We start from the raw sequence: 26,214 nt of genomic DNA, 5'->3' as shown, positions 1-26,214 counted from the left end.
AGTCGATCCCAAGAGTGTACAGGAGAGAGGGGAGAAGAACCAATGGTAGCATAGCTTTCATCTGCTCTCAGAACATTCTGAGAAGAACGGAGGAAATCTGATGCTCGATTGGATGGAAAGATTTCGGATCACCCAATCAGTTTGAGAGTGGGGAAGGGTGGGGTTACAAAACACAATTGGATTAAAAAGGGGGTGCAGAGACGCCAATAAAAGAGACTTGGACAAGATATACAAAAAAGAGGCAGTTTTCCCGTCCCCTGGAATAGACCAGTCATAAAATAGAGGGAAAGCATTATCCAATTAATTAGCACAGCTCCAATCTCAGCCAATCACAATTAGAGCCTACTCGCAGCCAGTCATAATTCGCGGCTCTTCTCTCCTAACCAATCAACCAATCCAACCAACGGCCGCGACTGTGTCATAAACAGGCTTTAGGTCTTTTTCCGACCAATGGGCGCGGGTTTTTGTCAGCAGTGGACCTATCACAATGAAGCACTGAGTGACAGCTGCCCAATGGCGATCCCCGGCTTTCCCATCCTGTGAAAGTGGGGGGTGGTTCTATCTTCGCCGCCGCCTGAGGAATGTCAACTATTCAACATGGAGACGGCGGTTACCAGGCTTGAGACCATGGTGAGTCCAGGGGCTGGGGGGACGAGGCTGGCGGGCGTGAGGTACTGGGGTCTGAGTCGGGGGGCGAAGCTGGAGATAAGCGGGCGCTGGGGCAGGTTTATGAGTTTGCGGGGCCGGGAGACCGTCTCTATTTAGACTTGTGGTGGCAGAGGGGAATTGAAGCGGGAGGCGCAGGGCTCTACTTCTCACACCTCGGGCCAGTCCATTCTCCTTTGGAGAAACAGGGGGGAGGCTAGATTCGTCTCGCACTGTTCGCTTGTGTCCCTCCCCCCTCCCCCCGGGGAAGGGGACTAGGTAGAGCTTGGCGGCCCGATCCATTCACCTCCCCTCATCTGAGGCGGGGCGGGGCTGTGGGGTGGTGCTGTCTTGGGTCGGTCCATTTTCTCAGGCTGGGCGGGGGAGGGTGGAGCAGAGGTGGCTCGGTCTGGCCCATCTTTCTGTGAGGCTGGAGGAGTGGAGGGGAAGGAGGAGTAGAGATGGTGTGGACTGGTCCATTTTCCTCTCAGGCTGGGTGTGTGTGCGGAAACGGCCTGGATTGGTCCACTTTTTTTCCCAGGGTAAGCACAGAACTGGGTCTCAACCATGAGTCTGAGGCCCCTCATAGGGCAGCAAACAGGTTTCAGGGGATTGTCCAAGCATGGTTAGGTGTGGGGTCCAGGGTAGAAAGCTGACGTCTCATTGCATAGGACTGAAGTCCAGGACCTTGAGCCTTGCCAACTGGGGCTGAAGTCAGAGTGAGCCCCTGTGACATGGGGTCCCAGGCACTGCCCTGCTTGCCATCCCCTAATGTTGGCCCTAGCTTTTATATGCAGAAGACCAGTTGCTGTGACCTAGATAGGCCGGGGAGTCTTTATAGCCTATCTGGGGGATAGTCTCAAAGCAAAAGGTTAAGAATCCCTGGGTACAGGTTTCTTGGACTGGCCCATATTCTAGGGAGGGTGATGGCATAAAACTGAAGTTGGCCAGGCCAGCCAAATCTCCTTTCACCCCTAGAGGTAGCATGTGGTGTGGACCTTGGCTGACTGGTTTGGTCTCTTCTCCATCCTACTGAGGCTGGTGAAAAGTAGAGTTCATTTGGGCACATCTATTTTTGTCTCTCCTTGTAGGCAGTGGGGTGTGGAGCAGAAGTTTTCTGGGTGGTCCTATTGACTCTCATCCTGTTGGGATGTTGATGGAGCTAAGAACACCAAGATTGATCCACTTTCCATTTTACCTTGGAAATGGGTTGGGGAAAACTGGAGCAGACTTTATTAAGGCCATTTCTTTTGTCAAACGGGGCCACTCTTGTATGGGTGAAGAAAGGCAGAGCTGTGCTGAAGCTGATCCATTCTCTCTATTGGTTGAGTGGGAAGAACTCCCTTGGACTGGTCGGTTTCCACTTATTTTGAAAGATGAATGGTCAAAAATTGTGTGATATTCTGTTTTCCAAAAATCCTGTTGTGGCAGAGCTCCTGTTGGCTAGCCTATTCCTCACTGACTATGCTGGTGGAGATCTTTGATAGGCCTTCTCAGCCTGGCAAGTAAGTTGGACTTTTCTGGTTTAGCATGCTCAGTTTAGCAGGGAAGTGTGATGCACACTTTAGCCATACCAGTCTTTAGGTCTCTTACCTTAATTTTAGCATTGTTTGATCTAGTCCCCTCAAGCAGGACCAAGTTATGATCTGTAGCAGAGTTGCCTTTTTGACTTCCTCCAGTCATGTTAAATAACTGTGCTCTAAAACCAGTTACTTTCATAGGGCAATTAGGCTGTAAGAAGGACTTCCCTTCATATGCACCAGAACCGTTCTGTGGTATCCTTCCGTTGGTAGTTTGTGTGTGAAGTTTTTTGCTTCTGGAGTTTTTATCAATTTATTTCAGTAATTATGGGAATTATTATAGGCACATCTGTATATAATTTTTTGATGACATGCGTGGTGGTATTTGTGAATGATCTGTGCATTCTAATTTATTGTGGTTATTCTTACATTGTGCCATAAACATACATTATATAGACTTTATATAACAATTGCAAATGTGATTCTGTAAAATATCTCTATATATTTCCTAATGGTATTTGTCAGTGAACTTCCAAATAATTTACTCATTTGTCTCAATAAAGCTGCTTGTTTTGGTAACTGGTCTAAAAGACCAGAAATAGGTCCACAGACAGCACACCTAGGTTATTGAATACAAGAAGTTAGCTTTTACAGTAGATTATTACTCTCTTTTAGTATCAGGGAATATGGAATTTAATTAGATGAAAAGTGAAAATGAGTTTGGTGCGCTCCTGGTCTTATGTTTAAAATCGCTATAATAAGTTTCCCAAAAAAAAATCAGAACTAGTCAATGCAATGGTAGAACTTTGTGGGAAAGTGGTCATGTTTTATGTCCATGCTAACTCTGAATCTAGTCAGTGATTTTTTAAGACCTTCACTTTTGTAAGTACCAAAGTAAAGTACCTTCCAGCCTCTACTATTTCATTTAATAATTTGTTTAATGATAACTTCTTAGTCTATTCATGTTTTTCAACTTTGACTTCCAAATTAATTGTTGTTAGTACTTTAACTGCTGTGAGCAAATATGTTGTCTGAAAATAAAGAACTTGAAAGGCGTTCAGCCAAAACTATAATCTTGCTCTTCTTATGTGCCTCTGTCATTTTAGTGACCTACATTACCTTCCTATTCCAGTCCAAAGGCTCTTCTGAGTAGCACTAACATATGTAGCAGTTTTATGATAACATCATATTGCCATTAGGAAAAAAAAATAATAGTATCACATGTATTAGAAAATACCTGAATCTAGTACTTCAGAGTTAAAAAGATCATTGAATTAATTATGTACCCTACCCAAATCTTAATTTCGCTGTATATTTTAAATATGCATGTTTTGCATTAAACCATACTGTGGGGGAGGAGCTTGTTTTTTAAATTCAAGGTCATGCTTTGGAATATAGTAAACTGTACTTCTACAGCTTCCTGTCATCCAGTAGCTACTAAAGTGATGCCATCATACTGAATGTCAGAAGTGGTAGTATTATGCTGTGCTTCAATTGGTTGATCTGTTCAAATTCTTCTCAAATCTCTGAAGTTCAATTTTGATTTTAAATGTAAAATATAATGTCCATACAACTAGTTTTGAGATTTACCTGTCTTGTATTTTTGAACATTGTCCTGTTTTAAAGTTAACTTATATAAATCTATTTTTATTAAGGAAAAACTACCCAGAAACTGTAAGTATGTTGAACAGCAAATTCTGTGACAGTATTGCAAATTCCCACAATTTAGCCACAGTTTGTAGCATCTGTTGGTTCATTATTTTTGCTTCGGGACTCAAATAATTGCAACAAAAATAAATTACTGTGCATCAGGGTGGATAAAAACTGGATTTTAAGTAAATCTGTTTTGATTTTTTTAATATTAAATTTCTCATTTAAAAATAAGTTACAATTATATCTCATTACAAACATGCCACACATAAAATTACAGATTCATAAAGTTAATTAATGGCTGTAGTCTGTCCAGCCGAACTACTAGCTCTTGCTTCTTGAAAATTCTGGGCTTTCAATTTGTTTCTCAAAAGGCTACAAAGTAATAAGAGCAAAGAAAGACACAAGCCGTATAGGATTGTTTTTGTTCTGTGCTTATTTGGTGGTAGAACTTGGCCAAGCACAGCAGAGGAGTTAATTAAGACATTGCTTCTGTCTTTAAGACAATCCGTGGGAAAGTACTGAGGCAGCACAGAAAGGAACAGTGGAATGGATTAGAAAGAAAAAGGGAAGACATTATTCAGCACACAGAGAGCTTTCTATATTATTTTTTTTTCATTAAAACTTATAGCATTGGATTGGACCAAATCTGATATATAAATGATTTGCAGTTCCTGTTACTACCACTTTATGTTATTAGGCTGCGTCTAGATTCATTCTGGCTGCCAGCAGCATGATGAAAATGAGGGTTCACGAAATTGGAAATGGTTGCTCATTTGCATATTTGCATGGCTCATTTGCATATTCACAACAGAGAAGCGTTGTGGATGTGGTTCTGCCATCAAAAATCCACACTGTTGCCAGCCCCTTATCCCAGAATAGTTTATGTCAAAATAGCACAGCTACACACAAAACGCATTTCGTAATAGCGCTGAGCTCTTTTGAAATAGGCTCTTAGAAGATATTTAGGGGTAAATTACTGCTAAATAATAGCAAAGAACACTGAAAGCCAATACTGGTGGCTATAAACAAACTGTATGGGGCCATGGAAAACTTGGCCACACCTATGATAAGTAGTCTTCTGGCTGACTAAAATCATGCTGGATTACGGAGTTTGCCAGACAAGAGAGTTCTGGATTATGGAGGTTCAACCTGTACCTATTTCAAAATAGATGCTATTCCTCGTGCAATGAGGTTTACCAATTGCAAAATAAGGCATCTGCTATTTTGAAATACCAGGTGTGTTGTGTAGACACTCACATAGTTACTTCGAAATAGTAGACATATCCTGAGTGACACAAAGCAGAGCCTTCTTGAATTTAGTTCTATTTTCTTTTTTTTTCCTAAAAATACCATCTTATACTTAAAATGGTACAACCTTGGTTCCTAATTTAACTTTGTTTTAATTTCTTGCATACATGCTTAGTTGGGTTTTGTAAAATGTGGATGTCTATCTCTCTCTGTAAGCATTCAGTTAATGGTAATTTGTGTTTTTTGTAACTTTTTCCTGATATTGAAGCTTTGTATGTCTTGTTTATCTTTTGGTTTGTTTGTTATTTCTGTATTTTCTATGAAGTTGCCACCTCTTTGTGAAGTGTGATAAAATACTTATTGTTTCTTATTGTGATACAAGTGCGATAACATAATACTTCAAATTTCCCTAGTTTCAGAATGTACTTCATGAAAAGCTAATAGTCTATTATCAGTTCTTCTAGAGATGAAAAGTTTTCCTACAAAATTAAATGAACTAATTTTAATAGTAGCCATGTGAATGATAAAACTGGTAGCTTGGAAAAAAAGTCTGCATATACTTGAAAGACAAATCACCAAATTACAGTACAATAGGAAAAGTGTGTGTTAGAGGTTCCATAACATGGTAAAACTCATGTAGAAAGAGAATAACTGAAGGCAGCATTTCCCAAACTAATTTGCCCATGGAGCACTTTTGGGCTTGGAATATATTGACAAAACACATAGGTGCTGGTTGTGTGTGTGTATCAAGGTTTTGTACAAAAAAATTGCTGCACATAATGCTCAAATGTTGATTTGAAATAGTTAGGGTTTTTAGATGTCTTTTATTTTACAAAGAGCAAAAATTAACAAGAGAAAATCATCTGAATGGACAACTAAGGCCTTTCTGATAGGAGGACAGTTAGCAAACGTATAATTAAGTACAAAAATTAAATATTCACACTATGTAGAACACCAGTGTCTAGTGTCCTGGTGTCTCAGGGCCAGGGACAGCCACTGGCACACCTCCAGGATGGTCTGCCACTGCATACAGAAATTCCAGTGCCACCGGTCTTCTTCCCGCTTCCCCATGTCCAGTTGCTCCCACCACTTAGAGCTGGCGGGGTGGCTGCAGAGCCGGTGGAGCACATGGCGGGGGGGGGGGGGGCGCTTGGAGGACTCCATAGTCTGGGGTGTCCCCTTCTGCCCCTGAGGGTGGGGGCCCTGCCAGGAGTTGCTGGGTGGCCTCCAGTGCTGCGGCTAGCATGGCACCCACTGTGCTGGTGGCAGCCAGCAGGGTTTTCAGCTGCTGCTGGTCTATGTCCATTCCTGCAGGCACTGTGTATGCGGGGCTTGTGGCAGCTCTGCTGGCCTTGTGCTGTGCAGGCCAAGTGTGTTTGGGAGGGACCCTTTAAAGGAGCAGCTTGCTGTGGTCCTGGAAGGGCTTGGCCGTCCTGTGACCCCATCCGCAGTTTTCTGGCCCTTTCTTTCAAAAGAGGCCATTGGTAAGTGTAGATGCTCTCTTTCAACGTGGCACATGGCCCTTTCCATGGGGCTCGTTGACAGCCCCAGCCCCAGCCCGTGTGTAGCTGCTCCCCTTTGAAAGGATGTCTTTCAACCACTCTCTTTCGAAAGGCGGTCTTTTAGAAGAATGTTCTTGTGTAGACGTAGCTATGGTGTTGTATTGATTCAGAAATGTGAGAATTTTTATAGTAAGTATTTACTTTTAAGTCTTAGACCTTCACATGTTGGAGATAGCATAAAGGTTCTGAGAAAATTCATTCAGGTATGCCACACTTGATGTTACTGTTCTTTACTGTAAAAAAACAAAATTGCTAGATAATGTAAAATGCTTGTTTCAGAGCAGTCTTGTTCCATTTATTTTATTGTGTTTTTAGTATGTTGGACCTGCCTTTTATTTCCTGGTGAGTGGTGTCTGTCCAGTGCCCTTTTTATGTTGTACTACTAGTGATCATGCACAAAAAGCAGTGCAATGTTAAAAGGGCATTGGCCAGTGATACTGTCCACATTAGTGATTTTTGTATGGAATCACAATTCGAAGGTTAGGGTATTAGTGTATAGTCTGACTTGAATATTGTTACAATAACCATAATGTGGGATTACCATTTACTCATTTTTCCATTCTGCTGTCTTTACCAAGACTATGATCATGGCACGAGAAATATACTTTACATACAAGTGAGGGAACATCATAGTGGTTTTTCGAGGAAAATAATATAAACATGTCACCAGTATTGAGATGGCTCAGGGGGCAGCCATGGTGATTTAATACATCTTATACTCCTAGGGGAATTCTGCTCCAAAAATTAATGTCTGTGCACTTTTTTAAAAAAATTGTATATTTGTCAAAGCAATACAATTACATCAATTTCAATTACTTTGGTAATTTTATTTTAAGATACTGTCAGCTAGTACGTCTGTAACAGCAGTGACAACACAAAAGATTCAGGAAATGTTTTTTGACAAATAGATTTTTTACAAGGCATTAATGCAGAATTCTGAGTAATAGTTTGTTTTACCCAATGTATTACCCACCCCTCAGAAGCAGTGCAAAGGCTTGGGAGAGTTTGGGTAAAAAAGGATCTTTGAAAGAGCGAAATGATTGCTGAGAAGGAGCTTGGATATAAATTTTAAATCTTGTTGGGTATAGGTGGGAAAGAGTGAGGAACAGTTTTTTTGAGTGGTGGTGGGAAGGGATGGTTATGGAGTATCTCCATGCAGAACCTGACTGACTCCTAGCCCCTCTCATTCAGTCAGGCACATCTGCTACTGACCCCCATGTGGCCTTGTGCCCCTGGTCTCCCATGTCTCCCCATGCCTCATTCAACCCCTGCCCCTGTCTGACCCTTTGCCCATATGCCCTCTCTCCTGACCTGGCCCAACAGGCACTGTGGAGAAGGCAGGCTCGTTCTCTTCTCTATGGTAGGTAATGGGCTCGTTAGGATTGACTGCTGTGGTCTAGAGCAACGGTGTCATTGAGTGCACAAAGAGTGGAACTGCAGCAACTTCTCAGCTATAGATATTTTACACACACAACTCACTGAGAAATATGTACAACACATAAAATAGGCAGTGCTGGAGTAATCTTCACTCTGTTCCTCCATTTGTCTGAATCTGCTTGTAAAGGACATGTACAGGTGGGCGTGATCAATTGAATTAGCTAACACTAAAAGTTCTGACTTTTTTCTGCTGTTTTGTAGACCAGATTTTTATAATTTTTGGATGCCTCTCCCAAATTCAAAAGCATGTTGCCCCCAGTTCCCATTTGTCATCCTGTATCATTGCTATGGTAACCACAGCATTTGATAGAAAAATCTTAGAAAACTAAATTATTTTGATTTTTTTTTTTTAATAATATAGCAGCTAGAAATAAGAGAAACTAACTTCATGTAACTAGAAAGTGACCACTGGATCACCAGTAGTTCAGTCTCCAGATGGAGAACTTCTGTGATGTGGCATCTCATTTTGTTCAGCTGCATAATGCGCCTGAAAGGGTTATATTTGGAAATGTGATTGTCAAGCAAGAGCAGCAGTAGCAGCACAATGTTCTTAACTAAATTCACAACAGATTTTTGGTGGATTTTTTTAAAATCACTTTTCTGTGGTCAAGAGAATAATGACATTCCACAGTGTGTTAAAAATTTTCAAGGCCCTGAGTGGTCCTAGTAGGTTTAAGTAACACTACTCTTAGCCCATCTCCAGAATCGAAAAGACATCAGCATCTCTCTCTCTCTCTCTCTCTCTCTCTGTGTTTATCCACCTAGTACAGAGAAACATTATTTGTGTTAAAAAACTGATGTAGGTTATTCTTTTAATAAAAAATTGTTCCACTTACCTTTTCTACATCTTGCTGCTAACGAATGCTCTGACTTTATTGCACTACTGTACTTCACAGCTAGCAGTGCAATAGTATTGTCAAAGCATCTGAAAGCAGAGTATGCAGCAGTACCTTGATTCTTGCCCTACAGCTTCTAGAGAGTTTCTTCGAAGCCTGTGAGTAAACTGTATTTAATGCATTTATACTTTCTTATGGTTGTAAAACATAAGCATTAGAAACTTTGCACAGTGAATACGGTGAGATTTTCAACACAGATTAAACTGAATTTTACTTTTTTTAGATATAGAAAATGGTGTATTTGTAGATTTAAAGAATCTTGAAAGGGGGGGTTAAAGATCAAATCATTTTACAATATTTTCATTTGCTGACACACTTCTTTGCCACTTGTTCTTTAGTTTATGAAAATGTAAGAAGAGTGGGGCATGTATCATATCTTCTGGGATGTTTTTTTAAATAGACATTATATCTAAAATGTGTTGGTATATTTTTACAAAACAAATATTTAATTAAAATATTTTCATTAAGGGCATGTCTTAAAATATTACTCACATGACAGACAAGCAGTAGATTCGCATTAAAATTGTCCTCAATTATAGAAGCAGCCTGCAGTTAATGATTCACTGTCAGCCTGAAAATCTCAAATTCTGTCTTAACATGCTTTATATTCTTGTGAGCTGTGCTTCACACTTTGTCTGCCTATATATTTTTAATCTATTCTTTACTTCAAACATGTCTGTATTACACTATCTTGGAACTGAGTCTTCCTGGATGCTTTTTAACTTCAATCACAGTAATCAGTATTCCTGATGTCTTCATTAGGAGATTCTATGTCCAGATGAAGTAAATAAAAAGCACGCTATTTTGGTGAAATACAAACTTTCTCGAACGGAGTGACAGAATTACTAAGGCAGATTTTAAAAAAAATCTTCTATGAGCACTTTCAAGCAATAGAATGTAATTTAAAAAGTAGTGTTACTGTTTATTTTTATGATTAATGTAATCCTTTTATGATTCAAAGTCAGGAGCAGTTTTGCCAAATTCAAATGGTAAATTGGATTAATAAATTAAAGAAGCTTTTCCTTTTGTTCCTAAAAGTGGAGAATTTAAACTCTTCGACATCTGTCCTGTGTTTTAAATACTGTGACAGTTTGCTTTTAAAAAAAAGTATTTGTTGAAGAAAGTAAAAATTCTCAGTATATTGAATAGTGAATCTCCAAATTAAAAGTATATACTCTGGAATATATCCTCTTCCCAAATTGCCAATGGCAAAATTTCAGTTGACTTGGGGTCTGCTTCAAAGCCAACTAATGTTCATTAGAATCTTTAGAAAGTACTTGCCAAAAATACATCAGCATCTATTGATAGTAAAAATATTCATTCTGTATTTTTTCCTGCCCTCTTCATTTGTTCAACTTAAACATATGTTAGTGGCTAAGTGAGAAATGAACCTATATTAATGATTTAATGTTTGTATAATCTGACTTCAAGGTTACATACACATACATTCCAGATTAGAACTAACCAATTTTGATAACAGGTTTACACAGGATATAGTGAAAGACATTAATTTGTAAAGCTATCTTTTTTTATAATGCTACTCACGGAGAATTGATTTTAAATTGGTAAGAAAGAAACATCCAGTTAGATCAGAAATTTAATTTTTGTGTATCTTATTTTTAAATGTTCTTTCTAGGGAAAAGTTGATTTTCTTATTAGTACATAAACATTTAAAATATACTAATCTGCAACTAAATATAGCCTTTAAAATAAACTTGGTACTTTGAAATGTTTTAAGATTTTGGAACTAATATATCTCTTTCTCACACGTAGTTTATTAGTAGATTAGACAATAAAAACAAGCTTTTGTTCTAGGTAAACAATTTCTTTAATTTTGAATGAATTTATAATTTAGTTGAATAAACTGAAAGCAAGTAAATATTTTCTGCATCTGTGGAAGAGGCAACTAATGTCTAAAGCTGTTTCAGCACTTAATCTCTAGTTCCAGGTGCTTAGCAAATGCTGTCCAAATGCTTTCTTTAAAATTTCAGCTGTAAATATGTATTACTTGAATATCAATTATTTATTATACATTTTAGTAGATTATAGTAAGTTTGAGACTTTAACATTATAATTTTAGATTTAAGAAAAAATATATACATTTAAAGGAAGAAAAAATGTCCAAATAAACCTTCATGCTGCTTCATGACATAACTCACATTATTTCATTGTGAACTTTGTTCAATTAAAAACACAGGACATCAGTAAGAAAATACCTTTTGAAATTTGAACTGTAATTTAACATTGCAAAAATATTGACATAAGAAATGTAACTGTAAATAATCCAGTCTCTTATACTTGTATTAGCTTATTGACAACTAAAAAATTAATAACAAAATTCAACAAGTTCTGTGTCTTGTCCTAAGATATAACACCTATTTTGTAACATTTGTTTTGTGCTTTTCTTTAAGCTGTAATGCATTTTAAGTTACTTAATCAGTTGGCATATTTTATCGTGAAGATTAACTTTAATATTTGTTATGGAAACGAGCTAAGTATTATTTTTAGTTTTGTCTTAGACTTATCTTGTGTAATTTATTTCTTTTTTAAAAATAGAATCTGTTAGAGAGAATAAGTTGGTGTTTTTAAATTTAATTTTTTTCCATTAATATTTTGAAATATTTACAGATGTTTTATTGTTACATTGGAATATTATTCAAGTTTTTTATTGGTACATACTGGCACCTTCTCCTTAGATCAGTTTAGAATGTGGTTGTCAGATACATTTAACCCTTGTATGATATATTTGAGTTACTGGCGTACTTTGATATTGAAAACTGTATTTTGAGGAGGTTGGTGTGAAGTTTGATAGAATTGTTCATTTTATTTTTGTGTTGTCTCGACAAGATTATCCCTGATGGAGCAGAAGAAACCTTTCAAGAATGTTATATTTTGAGTATGTAACTTTTGGAGTGTGTCTTAAGACTCTTTTTTGTTTTTATTGACTGTTCTATTACATTTATTAAAAAAAAACAAAACAACTAATCATTAGCTTTTCTACTGATGATTTGAGTTTTAAATATCTGACTTTTATTATTCACTATTTAAAATAGTCCTAGACCAGAGTGATAACTTAGGTGATCTCTGATCCTGCATCATGGTCTTCCTCCCCTGACTGTTTCTGCGTGGTTAGATATTCAATTTTCTTTGTGGAACGGGATGTTGGAGACATTTCAGCCTGATTGCAACAGATCATGAGGTTCTTCTATGTGACCTGTACAAGACTATGGTCCTTTCTGTAATAACTAAAGAAATTGTTATTTGGCAGTTAACATTTGAATAAAATACTTGTACTATAAATGGGTGCAGGAGAAGGGAAGTAACCCAGAAGGAGAGAGTGGTTCTCATGGTTTGTTTAGTTTTAAACTATTTAAGAAGTATTAAAAGATTTCTAATTTACAAGACGTACGTACATAGATATGTCTTAATGGGCAAAGATCACATGATTTCCATTATTTTGCATGGCATAATCTTCTAAGAATATAAGACAATTGGATCTACTTTACCTGAATATGGGCCTGATCCAAACCAGTACTGTTGTGAAAGTAAATCAGTTGACGTCAATGAAAATTAGGTTGCATTAGTATTTTGTCACTTCAGATAGTTTAACTTAAACTGCAATTATTGCTATAGAGTTAAATATCCAGTCAAAAAGTGAAAACTGCATTGACCTAAATTAATTCTATAAATATTTAGCTTACCTTCAGAAAAGTCCCTCTTAATTATAATCCCAAATGATTGCATGAAGAAATTTATAGTGTGAGTTTTGAATTGGGTGAACTGCCTTTCTTTAAACCAGAAATCCCTACTAGATCTTAAAAATGGACGATTAAAGTTGATTAAGCAATAATCCTATCCCCTATTTCATACGGCAATTATCCAATTCCCTAGTGGCTCATTTACCCCAAGAAAAGAATTGAGTGAAGTGTGCTGGTGATGTTATTAGTTTGATTATCCACTTATTCCATAATAAATCAGACAAATAATTTAATTTGTTGAGTATTTGATCAAACAAGAGGGCACACTGTCATTGATAGCCTCTGCTGGCAGCTGTTTACATATTATTCATAACAGAGCTTTTAATATTGTGGAAAAGCCAGTGACCAGGCTGAAAAAGATGTTAAACCTTTTTATCTAGAAAGAAAAATAATGGTGATGTTTTGTTTTATTAGGAAAGTCTTACGTTTGAACATCAGATGCCAAATATTTAGCCTCAGCAAATGATAAAAGAACCAGGCTATGTCTACACTAGCCCAAATGTTCGAAATGGCCATGCAAATGACCATTTAAAAGATTACTAATGAGGTGCTAAAATACATATTCAGCGCCTTATTAGCATGTCGGCAGCTGCGGCTCTTGAGCAGATAGGAATAAGGGGATTTTGAAGTTCCCAGTGTCCTTTTACCCTAATAGGCCTGCCTTTTCCCCACTGCCTTGCAGCTCTCTGTCCTGACTTTGTCACAGAAAGTTGAAATGCCAGTAGTTATCCTTAGAGACCCAGTTTGCCTCTTGCTCCCATTGCTCGGGAAGTTGTATGCAAGCAGCCTGGACAGCAGCAAGGAGCATTCAACGATAGGCTGAGCAAGTGCAGAATGGTGGTAGAACGTCCCTTTGGCTATTTCAAGGCACAGTTTTGGAGTTTGACTAGGTTAGACCTCAGCAAAAGCAAGGAGAGAGGGACCAGGTGGGTTTATAGGTGCTCACGTGGTCAGCATGTGTTTGTCATCCTTCTTCCTTATGCTTGCAGATTGCAACTCTTCCTTCTATGGCGAAGAGCCCTTGAATCTCTTTAATTGATAGTATTAAGGCAATCCACCTCCATTTGCTCATCCCTAACAAATCATGACCACAGCCCTAGTCTGCACCCTGCCATCGTGTATGAGGTGGCAGCACACTGTTCCACAGCATTGCAAAGGGACCCAGGGGCAACTGCTCCCTTTGCCCACCCCACTCAGCCCTGTCAGCAGGCCTGCACTCTGCACAATCCCAAAGATTGAATCTTCATTACTCCTCTCATTAAAGAAGAGTACAGAAATGTACTTGAAACGGCCCTGAAGTCAGTGGAAGTTGCTTGGTGTAGACTCATTTTTTATAAAATCGAGTTAATGTGGCTAACTTTGACTTAAACATGCAGTGTAGACTTCGTCTCAGTGTACCATACATGGCACTCTCACTATGAAGAACAGTGAGCTCAACCATCCAATAATACAAGAGCAAGGAGTCTGCAGCCTTTTCTTGCAAGTTTTCAAGGACCTTCTTGGCTACTGCTTCTTACTGCCTGTTAAGTTTTTTCTAGCTAATTGCTTTAAAGCTACATGATTTTTGTCTGAGTTTTTGTTCTTTAATACATTGTGGTTGATCTTCAATGTTTTAGTTCCAGAAGGCAGAATCTGATCTGGATTACATTCAACACAAATTGGAATTTGAAATAATGAAAAATCTTCCTGATAATCCATCTGCAGAGGTACTATTTTTCAGATTAAATTTGTGAATTTTATTATATCTTGCCTAAATTCATTGTAAGTAGGTAATTCTCTTTAGTCCTAAAATACATCTGTCTGTATATCAAAAATTCCTGATATTATGTTTTTATTTTTATATTCTATACTGTATTATATTTTCGCAACATAGTGATGTAGATGCAGTTCATGTCGTTTTTATTTCAAAATAACCGTATCTTGGTATAATGGTGTGCCCCTTACTTGTGTTTTGAGAAATCATCTGGAGGGTTAGCAGGCACTGGCAATTTCAACACCTTCCTCAAAATACACCAGGGCAATGGCACTTGCAATAGATCAGCCAACAAATGATGAGTGAGGGGCTTGTGGGAGAAAGAAAATGGGTAAGGTGGATATAATAGGTTGTCACTTATAGAATTTTTTTAAATCTTCCCTCATGCACCCCCTATGTTCAGGTGCAGTGTAAAAGAACATTGAGTTTTACAAGAGTTGGCTTCCACCTTCAAATTTAGGAAAATTAATAAGGCAATAAAGAGTTTCTTCGTTGTACTGTATATTCTGTGGAACCAGAAAGTTAGTGGTTTATTACAATTTGAAAAGTTATGATGTGGTATGGGTAGGTGGAGTAAGAGTTTTCAAAATATGGAATGTCTCCTCAGTAGCACATTGTCCATAAAATGACTGTAGTTAACTACTTCCACTGTAAAGTGTCTTTAAATTATTTTTAATAGCCATATACTTTGAGAACATCTAATCTATGTTTAGTCTTGCATGTAGCTGATTTACTATCTTTCCTATATTTTGCTAACTTAAAAGTACTTTTCATCTTGATGTAGGAAAATCCAGTGACTCTCTTAGAGGAACTCTCAGTGGTGAAATCACGTTACAGAATGTTATGTGCACAACTGAAACAAATTTCCATAGAGCAAAGAGAGTCTATGAGCTGTATGCATACTACTCTAGAAAACACTATGAAGATGGTGCAGGCACTCCAGCGGCACACTGATCTTGAGGTAATGTTTTCAATTTACTAATAAATTCACACATGTAATCTTATGAATGGGAGTATTTTCTTTCAAGTCAAGAATAAACATGTATATACAAAAATGTTACAGAAGCAAGGGTTAGATTTTTCTTTTTATATCTTTCTGGGACTGGGTCCACTGTTGAACTTGTATGTCTGATTCACCACTGTGGCAATACGAAGAGTAACTGAATAGTTTGATGGACACTGATGTCTCAAACACTGAATTTAATCCCAGTTCTTAAACTGATCTTTCAAGTGCTATCTATTAGCTTGAAGGAAGCTACCTGGTCAAAAGTGAAACTGCTTGAAAAGAAAAGAAAAACAACTAACATCTTTTCACTGTCTAAATTGAGTGGATGTAAATGTAAATGGTGAAAACTTTAGAATTATTTTAATTGTAAATAATCTCAGATATTAGGAAACATAATGCTTACATAAAGCTTTATCGTATTTTGTAAAAACTTTTTTGTTTCTAAGTGCTGTGCAAACACTGACTACTTAGTCCTTAGAAAATCCCTATTTTTTTCTGTACAGACAGGGAAGGTTAGACCTAAAAGCTACATGTGCATGAAATGGTTTTTCCATCAAAACTGGGCTTTTGTTGGAAAAACCCGGGGAGTGTCTACATGCAAAATGTGCTTTGTCAACAGTCTGACAAAACTTGGCACATCCACCGACAGCATTATACTTCTCTGCATTCATGTATAATGCTTTTCTCCACAGTTTCCTGTTGACAAAAGAGACGTGTAGATGCTTCAGGGCACTTTTGTTGACAGATGAGGCTTCCATTTCACTGCGCAGTCCTGTTTGCAGAGCTTCCAGTCAACTGTTCTGTCAAGAGGGGCTGAGCAGTCTGGCTGCTTCCTGTCAACAGAGTGGATTGCTCTTTTGAACTGCTTTTATGTGCAGATACAATATGCCGAGAGAAGTTTTGCTGGGAAATGCCTTCTGACAGTCACTTCTATCGACAGATGCTTCTTGTGTAGATGTAGTCAGAGAAGTTAAGTGACAAGCCCAAGATCAAACAGAGAATGTTAAACTAGGATATTTCTAAAACAATAAGAAGTCCTGGGGCACCTTATAGACTAACATATTTTAGAGTGTAAGCTTTTGTGGGCAAAGACCTGCTTTGCCAGATATTTCTGGATCTCAGCTTTATGTTCAGTACACTGACTGGATGATACTTCCACCCTTGAAATACTATATTTAATCTCAGAGTGACCCCACTCAAACATAGTGGCTACATCCACACTAGCCCCAAACTTTTAAATGGCCACGCAAATGGCCATTTCGAAGTTTACTAATGAAGCGCTGAAATGCATATTCAGTGCTTCATTAGCATGCGGGCGGCCACAGCGCTTCGAAATTGATGCGGCTCGCCCCGACGGGGCTCCTTTTCGAAAGGACCCCTCCTACTTCAAAGTCCCCTTATTCCCATCTGCTCATAGGAATAAGGGGACTTTGAAGTAGGAGGGGTCCTTTCGAAAAGGAGCCCTGTCGGGACGAGCCGCGTGGCTGCGAGCTGCATCAATTTGAAGCGCCGTGGCCGCCTGCATGCTAACAAAGCACTGAATATGCATTTCAGCGCTTCATTAGTAAACTTCGAAATGGCCATTTGTGTGGCCATTTCGAAGTTTGGGGCTAGTGTAGACACGGCCAGTGTCTCTTATATACAAATTTTGCTTTCTTATTTTAAAATGGCAGTTATTCCTCACTGACTAAAAAAGACAATGACCTTTTGTCTCCATTTGTGCTAATACTATGCTGCCAAATAGCATTCTGAGAATAGTTTTATAGGTTTTTTTGTTCTGGGGTGAAGTGGCAAAATCATGAGCCACTTACTTGCGCTAAGTAGGATTAGGCAACAAGTTTTCAGTTACTAGTTAGTTTTGTAGCCATCTCTATACTATAGCAGAGATTGAAACAATTTCAAAGAAATTATTAGATTTTTTTTTTTAAAATGGAATACTTATTTTTCAGCTGTTACTCTAATGTTACAGCTATAAATTAATTAGTGTGATTTTCTGGTGTTTGAATGTGACTTGAGTGGCGGGATATTTTGGAAATGACCAGCCTCTAACTCTGCTCCCATTGAAGTTAATGGGAGATGACCATTCTCTTACATGGGAAAAGATTTAAGATGACAGAGGGCTTCTGAACATCCCATCTGAAGTGTTGAAAATAGCAGTTTCTTTTCCCCCCTAGCTTTCACCTCTCTCTGAAGAAGAACAGACTGCAATACAACAGTTAGCATGTAAAACTGTTAGAGGAACAGATGCACAAGTGGAAGAGGTAATTCTAATTTTACATGGCTCAATTCTTCTGCAAGACTCTTAGTCCTAAATAATCCCAGTGAAATCCATGGAACTATTTTTTGTGAGTTAGTGATGTTCACTTGATAGCTAGCAGTTTTCTGGCATGTGGCATGAAACAGTTATTGCTTTTCAGATTTTTCAGTTTATTGCACTATATCAGCAGTTTTTTGGCCCGCAGCCCACCCTGCTCAGTGCAAACATTTCCGCAGACCACCAGCATGTTGACAAAATGCATTAATTTATCTCTAAGTAACTTAAATACTAAATTGTTCATATTAGGCTACTGGAGAATAAAAATGTAAATACACAGCTGTAACATAAGGGAGTGGGGTAACTAGTGGTGTCCCCCAAGGGTCAGTCATAGGACCAGTCCTGTTCAATTTATTCATAAATGATCTGGAGAAAGGGGTGAGCAATGAGGTGGCAAAGTTTGCAGATGACACTAAACTGTTCAAGATAGTCAAGACAAAGGCAGACTGTGAAGAACTTCAAAAAGATCTCATCAAACTGAGTGACTGGGCAACAAAATGGCAAATGAAATATAATGTGGATAAGTGTAAGGTAATGCACATTGGAAAAAATAACCCCAACTATACTTACAATATGATGGGGGTTAATTTAGCTATAACTAATCAGGAAAGAGATCTTGGAGTTATCGTGGGTAGCTCCTTTAAAACATCCATGCAGTGTGCAGAGGCTGTCAAAAAGGCAAATAGGACGTTAGGTATTATTAGAAAAGGGATAGAAAATAAGACAAGGAGTATCTTACTGCCCCTATGTATATATATCTATATCTATATATATCTATGGTACGCCCACATCTTGAATACTGTGTATAGATGTGGTCTCTTCACCTAAAAAAAGGATATCCTGGCACTCTTATTGCATATATCATGCTAGTTTACCAAAGTTTGTTTTAAAGTAAAATATTGATTTATATCCAAAACAAAAGGTTTCAACATTGCCTTTATGTATGACAAGGATGGGGAACTGTTTTGGGGTTGGGGGCACTGACTCACAGAAAAATCAGTTGTGGGGGCCTCACAAAAATGAAGAGCCCAAAAACACTCCAAACCCCTCTGTGGTCTCTGACTGAGACACCTCACTCCCTGTATGCTGCAGCCCCCCCCCCCCAGGTGGGTGGGGAGTAGGGGGAGGAGAGAAGACAGAGGTTTAGGGTTTACCGCAGGACAGATTAATTCTTCTGGGTCCTGTGGCTAGTAGATTTTGTGGACTCCCCCAGGCTCTGGGGTGGGGACAGAAATGAGGGGGTTCAGTGTGAAAGAGGGAGCTGCTGAGGAGCTGGGTGGAGGTGTGGGGTCTGGGCTGCAGGGGATGGGTGTGTGAGGTCTGGGTGGGTGGAAGGTGAGGTGCAGGAGTGTGGTGGGAGTCTTCCCAGAAGATTGGGAGCAGGAGGAAGCTTTAGGGTGGGAGAATTTGGGTGGGGGAGATCTGGGCATAAGTAGCAGGGGAAGGCACTTATGTGGCTCCATGCTCCCTGCCACTGCCAGGCACCACCCTTTGCTGCTTCAATTAGCTGTGATTCTGTCAAGCAATGATCTCATGAGTGCTTTCCATGTGTGGAGCTGCTTTTTTCCCTCCCGGCACCCCCTAGCCTGTGAGCCAGATCCCAATGAGCTTACAGTTTAAGTAAAGCTCACCATCTTTTTCCTTGTCCTGTTTCTCTTGTGTGGTAAAAATACAGTTTGTATTAAAAGACTCCAAATCAAATTAGGGTCCACTTCTGTTGAGGTTAGGTTAAGGGTCTGCTTCTATTGAGGTTCTATTCAGATTAGGCCCTGAATGAGTATTGTGTGCTTTTTTCCTCCTAAAGAATTTTTTTTGCTTCATCTGTCTTCAGTGCTCTGTTTTGGTAACCCTCTCTTTTGGCTGAGGATAGCTGGATGCAGCAGCTTCTAGAGCCCCTCAGAACTCTTGGCCCACAAGAGTAGCTTTATGTGATTCTCTTAAACTTTCCTTTCCTTACGCTGTGTGTGTGCCTTGCTTTCAGACATGACAAGACTGGAGAACTGGCTGTCCTGACTTGACAGGCTTTTGTTGTTGTTCTTTTTTCACACTAAATTTATTATACTTGTTTGGGACTACAATTTCTACATGTTGATTAGTAGCTAGTGACAAATACTAGGAGACAAATACTTCATACCTAGGAATTCTGCCCTATTAGTTCCTTGGAAATTAGTTGGTAACCCTTAGCTAAATTTCTGTTTTGGTAACTGTAAAAACCAAAGCTACTACTTCAAAATAGTAGCACAGTATATATGAAATTTAACATCATATTCTTTTTATTTTTAGCCACTTTGTCCAATATCTACAGTTCCTCTTCCAGATGGGGGTAAGTGCTGATAAATCCCTTCTACTACTTAATTCTCAGAAAAGAAGGCTCTTTTCTGTGAATGTTCTTTCTGGTATGTGTGAGATATGTACTCGCCCAAACTAAACATAACCTTAGTTGTAATATATATTCAAATATATCAATTTGGTATTTAGGACATCAGTATATATTTTGAGAGTGTACTGATATTTTTAGTTGTATTTCAGTGTGGGCCTATATTATGAAATTCACAGTTAGCATCCAAAACAAACATCAAGACATACTAAGAGACCAAAAAAAGAGCCGCCATGGGTTAACACCCATGTAAAACAAGCAGTGAGGGATAGACTCCTAGAATCATAGAACATGAGGACTAGAAGGGACCTCGAGAAACCATCGAGTCCAGGATAAAAAGGCATCTTTCAAAAAGTGGAAGGCAAATCCTAGTGAGGTAAATAGAAAGGAACATAAACACTACCAAATTAACTGTAAAAATGTTATAAGGAAAGCCAAAAGCTCAAAAAGTAATAACAAAATGTTTTTTAAATACAATAGAAGTTGGAAGCCTGCTAAAAAAACAGTGGGTCCCCTAGACGATACAACTACAAAAGGAGTAATCAAGGATGATAAAGCAATGGCAGAGAGACTAAATGATTTCTTTGCTTCAGTCTTCATGGCTGAGGATATTGGGGAGATTCCCAAACCTGCACTGTTTTTTGTGGGGAAATGAAACTGAGGAACTGTCCCTGATTGAAGTATCATTAGAGAAGGTTTTGAAACAAAAAAAACTTAATGTTAACAAATCACTGGGACCGGATGGCATTCATTCAGGGGTTCTGAAAGAACTCAAATGGGAAATTGCAGAGCTATTAACACTAGTTTGCAACCTGTCCTTTGGATCAGCTTCCGTACCTAATGACTGGAAGATAGCTAATGGGACACCAATATTTAAAAAGGGCTTTAGAGGTGACCCTGGCAATTACAGACTGGTAAGTTTAATGTCAGTTCCGGGCAAAATAGCTGAAACCATAGTAAAGAATAAAATTGTCAGGCACGTAGAAGAACATAATTTGATGGGCAAAACTCAACATGGATTCTGCAGAGGGAAATCATGTCTTACTAATCTGTTAAGCTGCGTCTACACGTGCACGCTACTTCGAAGTAGCGGCACCAACTTCGACGTTAGGCGGCGAGACGTCGAAGTCGCTAACCTCATGAGGAGATAGGAATAGCGCCCTACTTCGACGTTGAACGTCGAAGTAGGGACCGTGTAGACGATCCGCGTCCCGCAACGTCGAAATTGCTGGGTCCTCCATGGCGGCCATCAGCTGGGGGGTTGAGAGATGCTCTCTCTCCAGCCCCTGCGGGGCTCTATGGTCACCGTGGGCAGCAGCCCTTAGCCCAGGGCTTCTGGCTGCTTCTGCGGCAGCTGGGGATCTATGCTGCAGGCACAGGGTCTGCAACCAGTTGTCAGCTCTGTGTATCTTGTGTTGTTTAGTGCAACTGTGTCTGGGAGGGGCCCTTTAAGGGAGCGGCTTGCTGTTGAGTCCGCCCTGTGACCCTGTCTGCAGCTGTGCCTGGCATCCCTATTTTGATGTGTGCTACTTTGACGTGTAGACGTTCCCTCGCTGCGCCTATTTCGATGTTGGGCTGAGCAACGTCGAAGTTGAACATCGACGTTGCTGGCCCTGGAGGACGTGTAGACGTTATTCATCGAAATAGACTATTTCAATGTTGGCTGCACGTGTAGACGTAGCCTTAGAGTTCTTTGAAGGGGTTAAACATGCAGACCAGGGAGATCCAGTGGATATAGTATACTTAGAGTTCTCTAAAGGGTCTAACAAACATGCAGACGGGAGATTCAGTGGATATAGTATACTTAGATTTCCAGAAAGCCTTTGACAAGGTACCTCATCAAAGGCTCTTCTGTAAATTAAGTTGTCATGGGATAAGAGGGAAGGTCCTTTCATGGATTGAGAACTGGTTAAAAGACAGGAAACAGAGGGTACACGTAAATGGTAAATTTTCTGAATGGAGAGGAGTAACTACTAGTGGTGTCCCCCAAGGGTCAGTCCTAGGACCAATCCTGTTCAATTTATTCATAAATGATCTGGAGAAGGGGGTGAGCAATGAGGTGGCAAAATTTGCAGATGACACTAAAATGTTCAAGATAGTCAAGACAAAGGCAGACTGTGAAGAACTTCAAAAAGATCTCATCAAACTGAGTGATTGGGCAACAAAATGGCAAATGAAATATAATGTGGATAAGTGTAAGGTAATGCACATTGGAAAAAATAACCCCAACTATACATACATATGATGGGGGCTAATTTAGGTATAACTAATCAGGAAAGAGATCTTGGAGTTATCATGGGTAGTTCCTTGAAAACATCCACGCAGTGTGTAGAGGCTGTCAAAAAGGCAAATAGGATGTTAGGTATTATTAAAAAAGGGATAGCAAATAAGACAAGGAGTATCTACCTGCCTCTATATATATATCTATGGTACACCCACATCTTGAATACTGTGTATAGATGTGGTCTCCTCACCTAAAAAAGGATATCCTGGCACTGGCAAAGGTTCAGAAAAGGGCAACTAAAATTATTAGGGGCTTGGAACAGGTCCCGTATGAGGAGAGGCTAAAAAGATTGGGACTTTTCAGTTTAGAAAAGAGGAGACTGAGGAGGGACATGATAGAGATATATAAAATTATGACAGGTGTGGAGAGGGTGAATAAGGAGAAGTTATTTACTTGTGCCCATAATACAAGAACTAGAGGACACCAAATGAAATTAATTGGTAGCAGATTTAAAACTAATAAAAGAGAGTTCTTCTTCACTCAGTGCATAGTTAACCTGTGGAACTCCTTGCCAGAGGAGACTGTGAAGGCTAGGACTATAACAGAATTTAAGAAAGAGCTAGATAAATTCATGGAGGTTAGGTCCATAAAAGGCTATTAGCCAAAGGTAGGAATGGTGTCCCTGGCCTCTGATTGTCAGCGGCTGGAAATGGATGGCAGGAGACAAATCATTTGATCATTGTCTTTGGTCCACCCCCTCTGGGACACCTGGCACTGGCAACTGTCGGCAGACAGGCTACTGGGGTGGATGGACCATTGGTCTGACCCAGTAAGGCCGTTCTTATGTTCTAACCTTTTAAATATCTATGCACACGTGCACATGCGCGCGCACACACACAAAATTTCATTTTGTGTGTGCACAGATATTTAAAAAATTTTTTCTGTTTTGGATGCTAACCTTGAATTTTATAATATTGGCCCATAATGAAATACGCAAAGATATATATCTTTGCTTGGTCCAGATGTTATTTATAACAAGTTTTTTTCCCAGTGATGTCTTAGTAACCTCTTGTTGCACCAAAATGACAGACCAGTATTAGGTTTCCATAGAATCAGAGAATTCTAGGGCTGGAAGGGACCTCAGGAAGTCATCTAATACAGCCCCCTAAAGGATCAACCCCAATTGAATCATCCCAGCCATACATGCATACATACCTGCTTACCAGGCAGTCAGAGTCTTAGCTCTGGAGGTATTACATAAGCCTGATATGGAAAAGACCATTTAGGAGTGGCCTTTAAAAGCTCTTGGGTGGAGCCTTTTTGGTGTCTGGCCACCTCAAGATATCTAAAATGGGGAATGTAGGAACTTGCCAAGCTGAAAAGCTGTGATTCACTGTTTTTTTTTTTTCCTTTGTTTGTTTTTGTATGTGTATTATGTATTTTTAAAATTTTAGTCACCCACTTCCACAATTCATTAACAAATTATCTATTGTGCTCAACACATCACTCTGGATGCTAGAGTTCAAACAGTGAGACCAGCTCATTGCTGCATAGAATTTGTGATGTACTGGAGCGATTAGTGTGTATCTAGAATTTATACGCTTGAAGCTGTTGCTTCCAACAATATGTTCAGAATTCACATTCACGTACATGTTTATAGTTGGTACATGAGGAAGATGCATCTTTCACCAGCCTTTGAGCTTTCCAGTTACTGTGCTATACAAAACTTGTATAAATTAGGTGTTGCTCCAGTATAATATACTATATGAGCAGTGTTATATGAGCACTTGTAAAAAATTAGTCACCCTAATGTTATCTGTGTGTTTGAGTAATTTTTTATTTTAAAACTGCTAGAACCACAGTTCAAACCAGTGACTAAGGAGATGCTTATGGCTGTACCAAGGACTATAAGAAGCACAGATAAATTAGTGGACCTGAATAGTTTTTACAGGGAACTGTTTAACTACTTTGTTCTAAATAAGAACAGGTAAGATTTGAAGCAGTATATGAAGCAGCGTATGATTATTAAAAATGAATGGCTTAAAAACAAATAGTTAATTGACATGACTGATAAATTGTAACGTAAGCTTTTTACAAACCCAACAGCAACTAAGTAAATTTTGCTGGGATCATAATATTGCAGCAAGCTGTTAACTGTTTCAAAAATTGACCTAGGATCCTGTTAATTTCTGTTAGGGCAAATGTCCCAAGATACCAAGGCATCACACCTCCTTTACTTTACCTGTATACCGACTGTTAGTAGAGGTGGGCTAATGAAAATATCAATCGTCTTTTTTTCATATATTAGTGAAACTGAACAGAAATAAGTTTAATTTACTTTTAATATTGTAGTCTTGACTTTAAATATTTGTGCTAGAAAAGATTTGCAGCTATTGTGATGTACTAAACTCTTTCATATCCAGCAGCCCTGGGACTGGGAGGTTGACAGATATTCAAATATTCTCTGTTCAAATAAGAGAGGTATACATAGCAATGCATAGACACTTAAAAAAACAAGATTAGATATTAAGAAACAAATAAATGTATGCAGAGTATTTTATTTACCAACAACAGTAGTATTGTACACTGTAAACTTATACTGTATTTGCATTTACTTTCACTATACTATACTTAACGGAAAACATAACTAAAATTTACTTATGGTTAAAATGCCAGTTATTTGAGATTTCTGGATGATGGAATGCCAGATATGAAAGAGTTTACTGTACCAGTGAAACCTCTTCAAGTAATTGCAACTTATATTGCTTTTGCCAGCATACATTGTTCCAGTTGGGCAAGGTAAAAAAGATGTATCTATAAAACACTCTTACACTGGTATAACTGTGTCTAAATTAGGACTTTTGCCCATATCAATGATACTGATAAATGATAAAACTTCTCACCTCTCCTGCATATGTGTATACACATACTCCCAACGGAAAAGTTTTGTAGTGAAGACCCTTAAGATCTTGAGCAACATTTTTGAGAAATAACATATAAGAGATACTTTGAACTATGTCTTTCCAGATTTAATTGAATATTTGGCTGAATAGTTTGATCTTGTTTTGCAGAGCACCATTGAGTGTTGCACAGATGAACAAGATGAATATGAAAGCCAACAATTCCAGACTAAAAATCTTGAAAGAGCTTTCCATTGTAGAAATAGACAAACAAGGAAATGTTAACTTAATGGTGTAAATTTAAGCTTAAATGATCTATTCACATTTTGATACAGCTCCTGTTGTATTGGTAGGGAAGTATTTCTCTGTATACAAAAATGATAATGTGAAAATTTGTTAATGTGTCTGTGTTAGGATTCTTTTTGTCATACCCAATTGTGAATTAAAAGCATACAAGTTTTTTGTAAACTACTTTGTTTTATGAGATTTATAGGACATAGTGGACACAAACATGTTTGTAACTCCACGTGTCAGTATTTGTTCTCTGGTGTGGGCATTAAAAGCATCTAACCAAAAATTTTTACTTCTACGTGGCCTTTTGTACTAAGGAATCTACTGTTAAAGTTTTACTGTTTCATAGGTGACAGTGCAGTGCAATCAGCCATGTATTCCCCAGCACATGCACACTTTCAGGCTTCTGGTTCCTTACCTGTTCTCCTTTCCTTGATAGAGACATGTCTTTTTTTTTCTCCTGACGAGGATATTTCAAGGCTACACAGTTCCCTGTCTACAGTATGAATTCCCCCGCAAGACCAGCTGTTGCCTTGCCTTCTCTTTAGAGACTGCCCACATTAAGTTACCACACAGCTCTTTCTAAGCAAGCATTTTTAAGGTAAAAGCAGTACAGAGAAAACATATTAA

The 26,214-nt window shown here is 38.7% G+C and overlaps 1 protein-coding gene across 4 annotated transcripts; it reads left to right on the top strand.

Moving 5' to 3' along the window:
- The first annotated feature begins 566 nt into the window (after positions 1-566).
- Positions 567-26,214, top strand: SKA2 (spindle and kinetochore associated complex subunit 2). 4 transcript variants are annotated; one of them, XM_075013941.1, is made up of 8 exons: positions 594-630; positions 2,077-2,150; positions 14,336-14,425; positions 15,257-15,433; positions 17,653-17,739; positions 20,076-20,115; positions 24,248-24,380; positions 25,465-26,214. In XM_075013941.1, exons 3-8 carry the CDS (start codon positions 14,393-14,395, stop codon positions 25,589-25,591), a joined length of 597 nt encoding a protein of 198 aa, XP_074870042.1. In that variant the 5' UTR covers positions 594-630; positions 2,077-2,150; positions 14,336-14,392; the 3' UTR covers positions 25,592-26,214. The 4 variants fall into 4 exon arrangements, with proteins under 4 accessions (XP_074870041.1, XP_074870042.1, XP_074870043.1 ...); XM_075013942.1 differs by lacking the exons at positions 594-630; positions 2,077-2,150 and adding exons at positions 9,018-9,059; positions 11,809-11,857; XM_075013940.1 differs by lacking the exon at positions 2,077-2,150 and having other exon boundaries at positions 567-630.

This window comes from Carettochelys insculpta, chromosome 19 (genome assembly GCF_033958435.1).
Source record: "Carettochelys insculpta isolate YL-2023 chromosome 19, ASM3395843v1, whole genome shotgun sequence".
In the NCBI taxonomy this organism is placed as follows: domain Eukaryota; kingdom Metazoa; phylum Chordata; order Testudines; family Carettochelyidae; genus Carettochelys; species Carettochelys insculpta.
This window is presented reverse-complemented; position numbering and strand designations above follow the sequence as displayed.

Coding starts and splice junctions, on each gene's coding strand:
- SKA2 (XM_075013940.1), top strand. CDS start 598: ATGGAGACGGCGGTTACCAGGCTTGAGACCATG. Junction 15,434..17,652: donor AGCGGCACACTGATCTTGAG/GTAATGTTTTCA, acceptor TTTCCCCCCTAG/CTTTCACCTCTCTCTGAAGA. Junction 24,381..25,464: donor TTTGTTCTAAATAAGAACAG/GTAAGATTTGAA, acceptor CTTGTTTTGCAG/AGCACCATTGAGTGTTGCAC.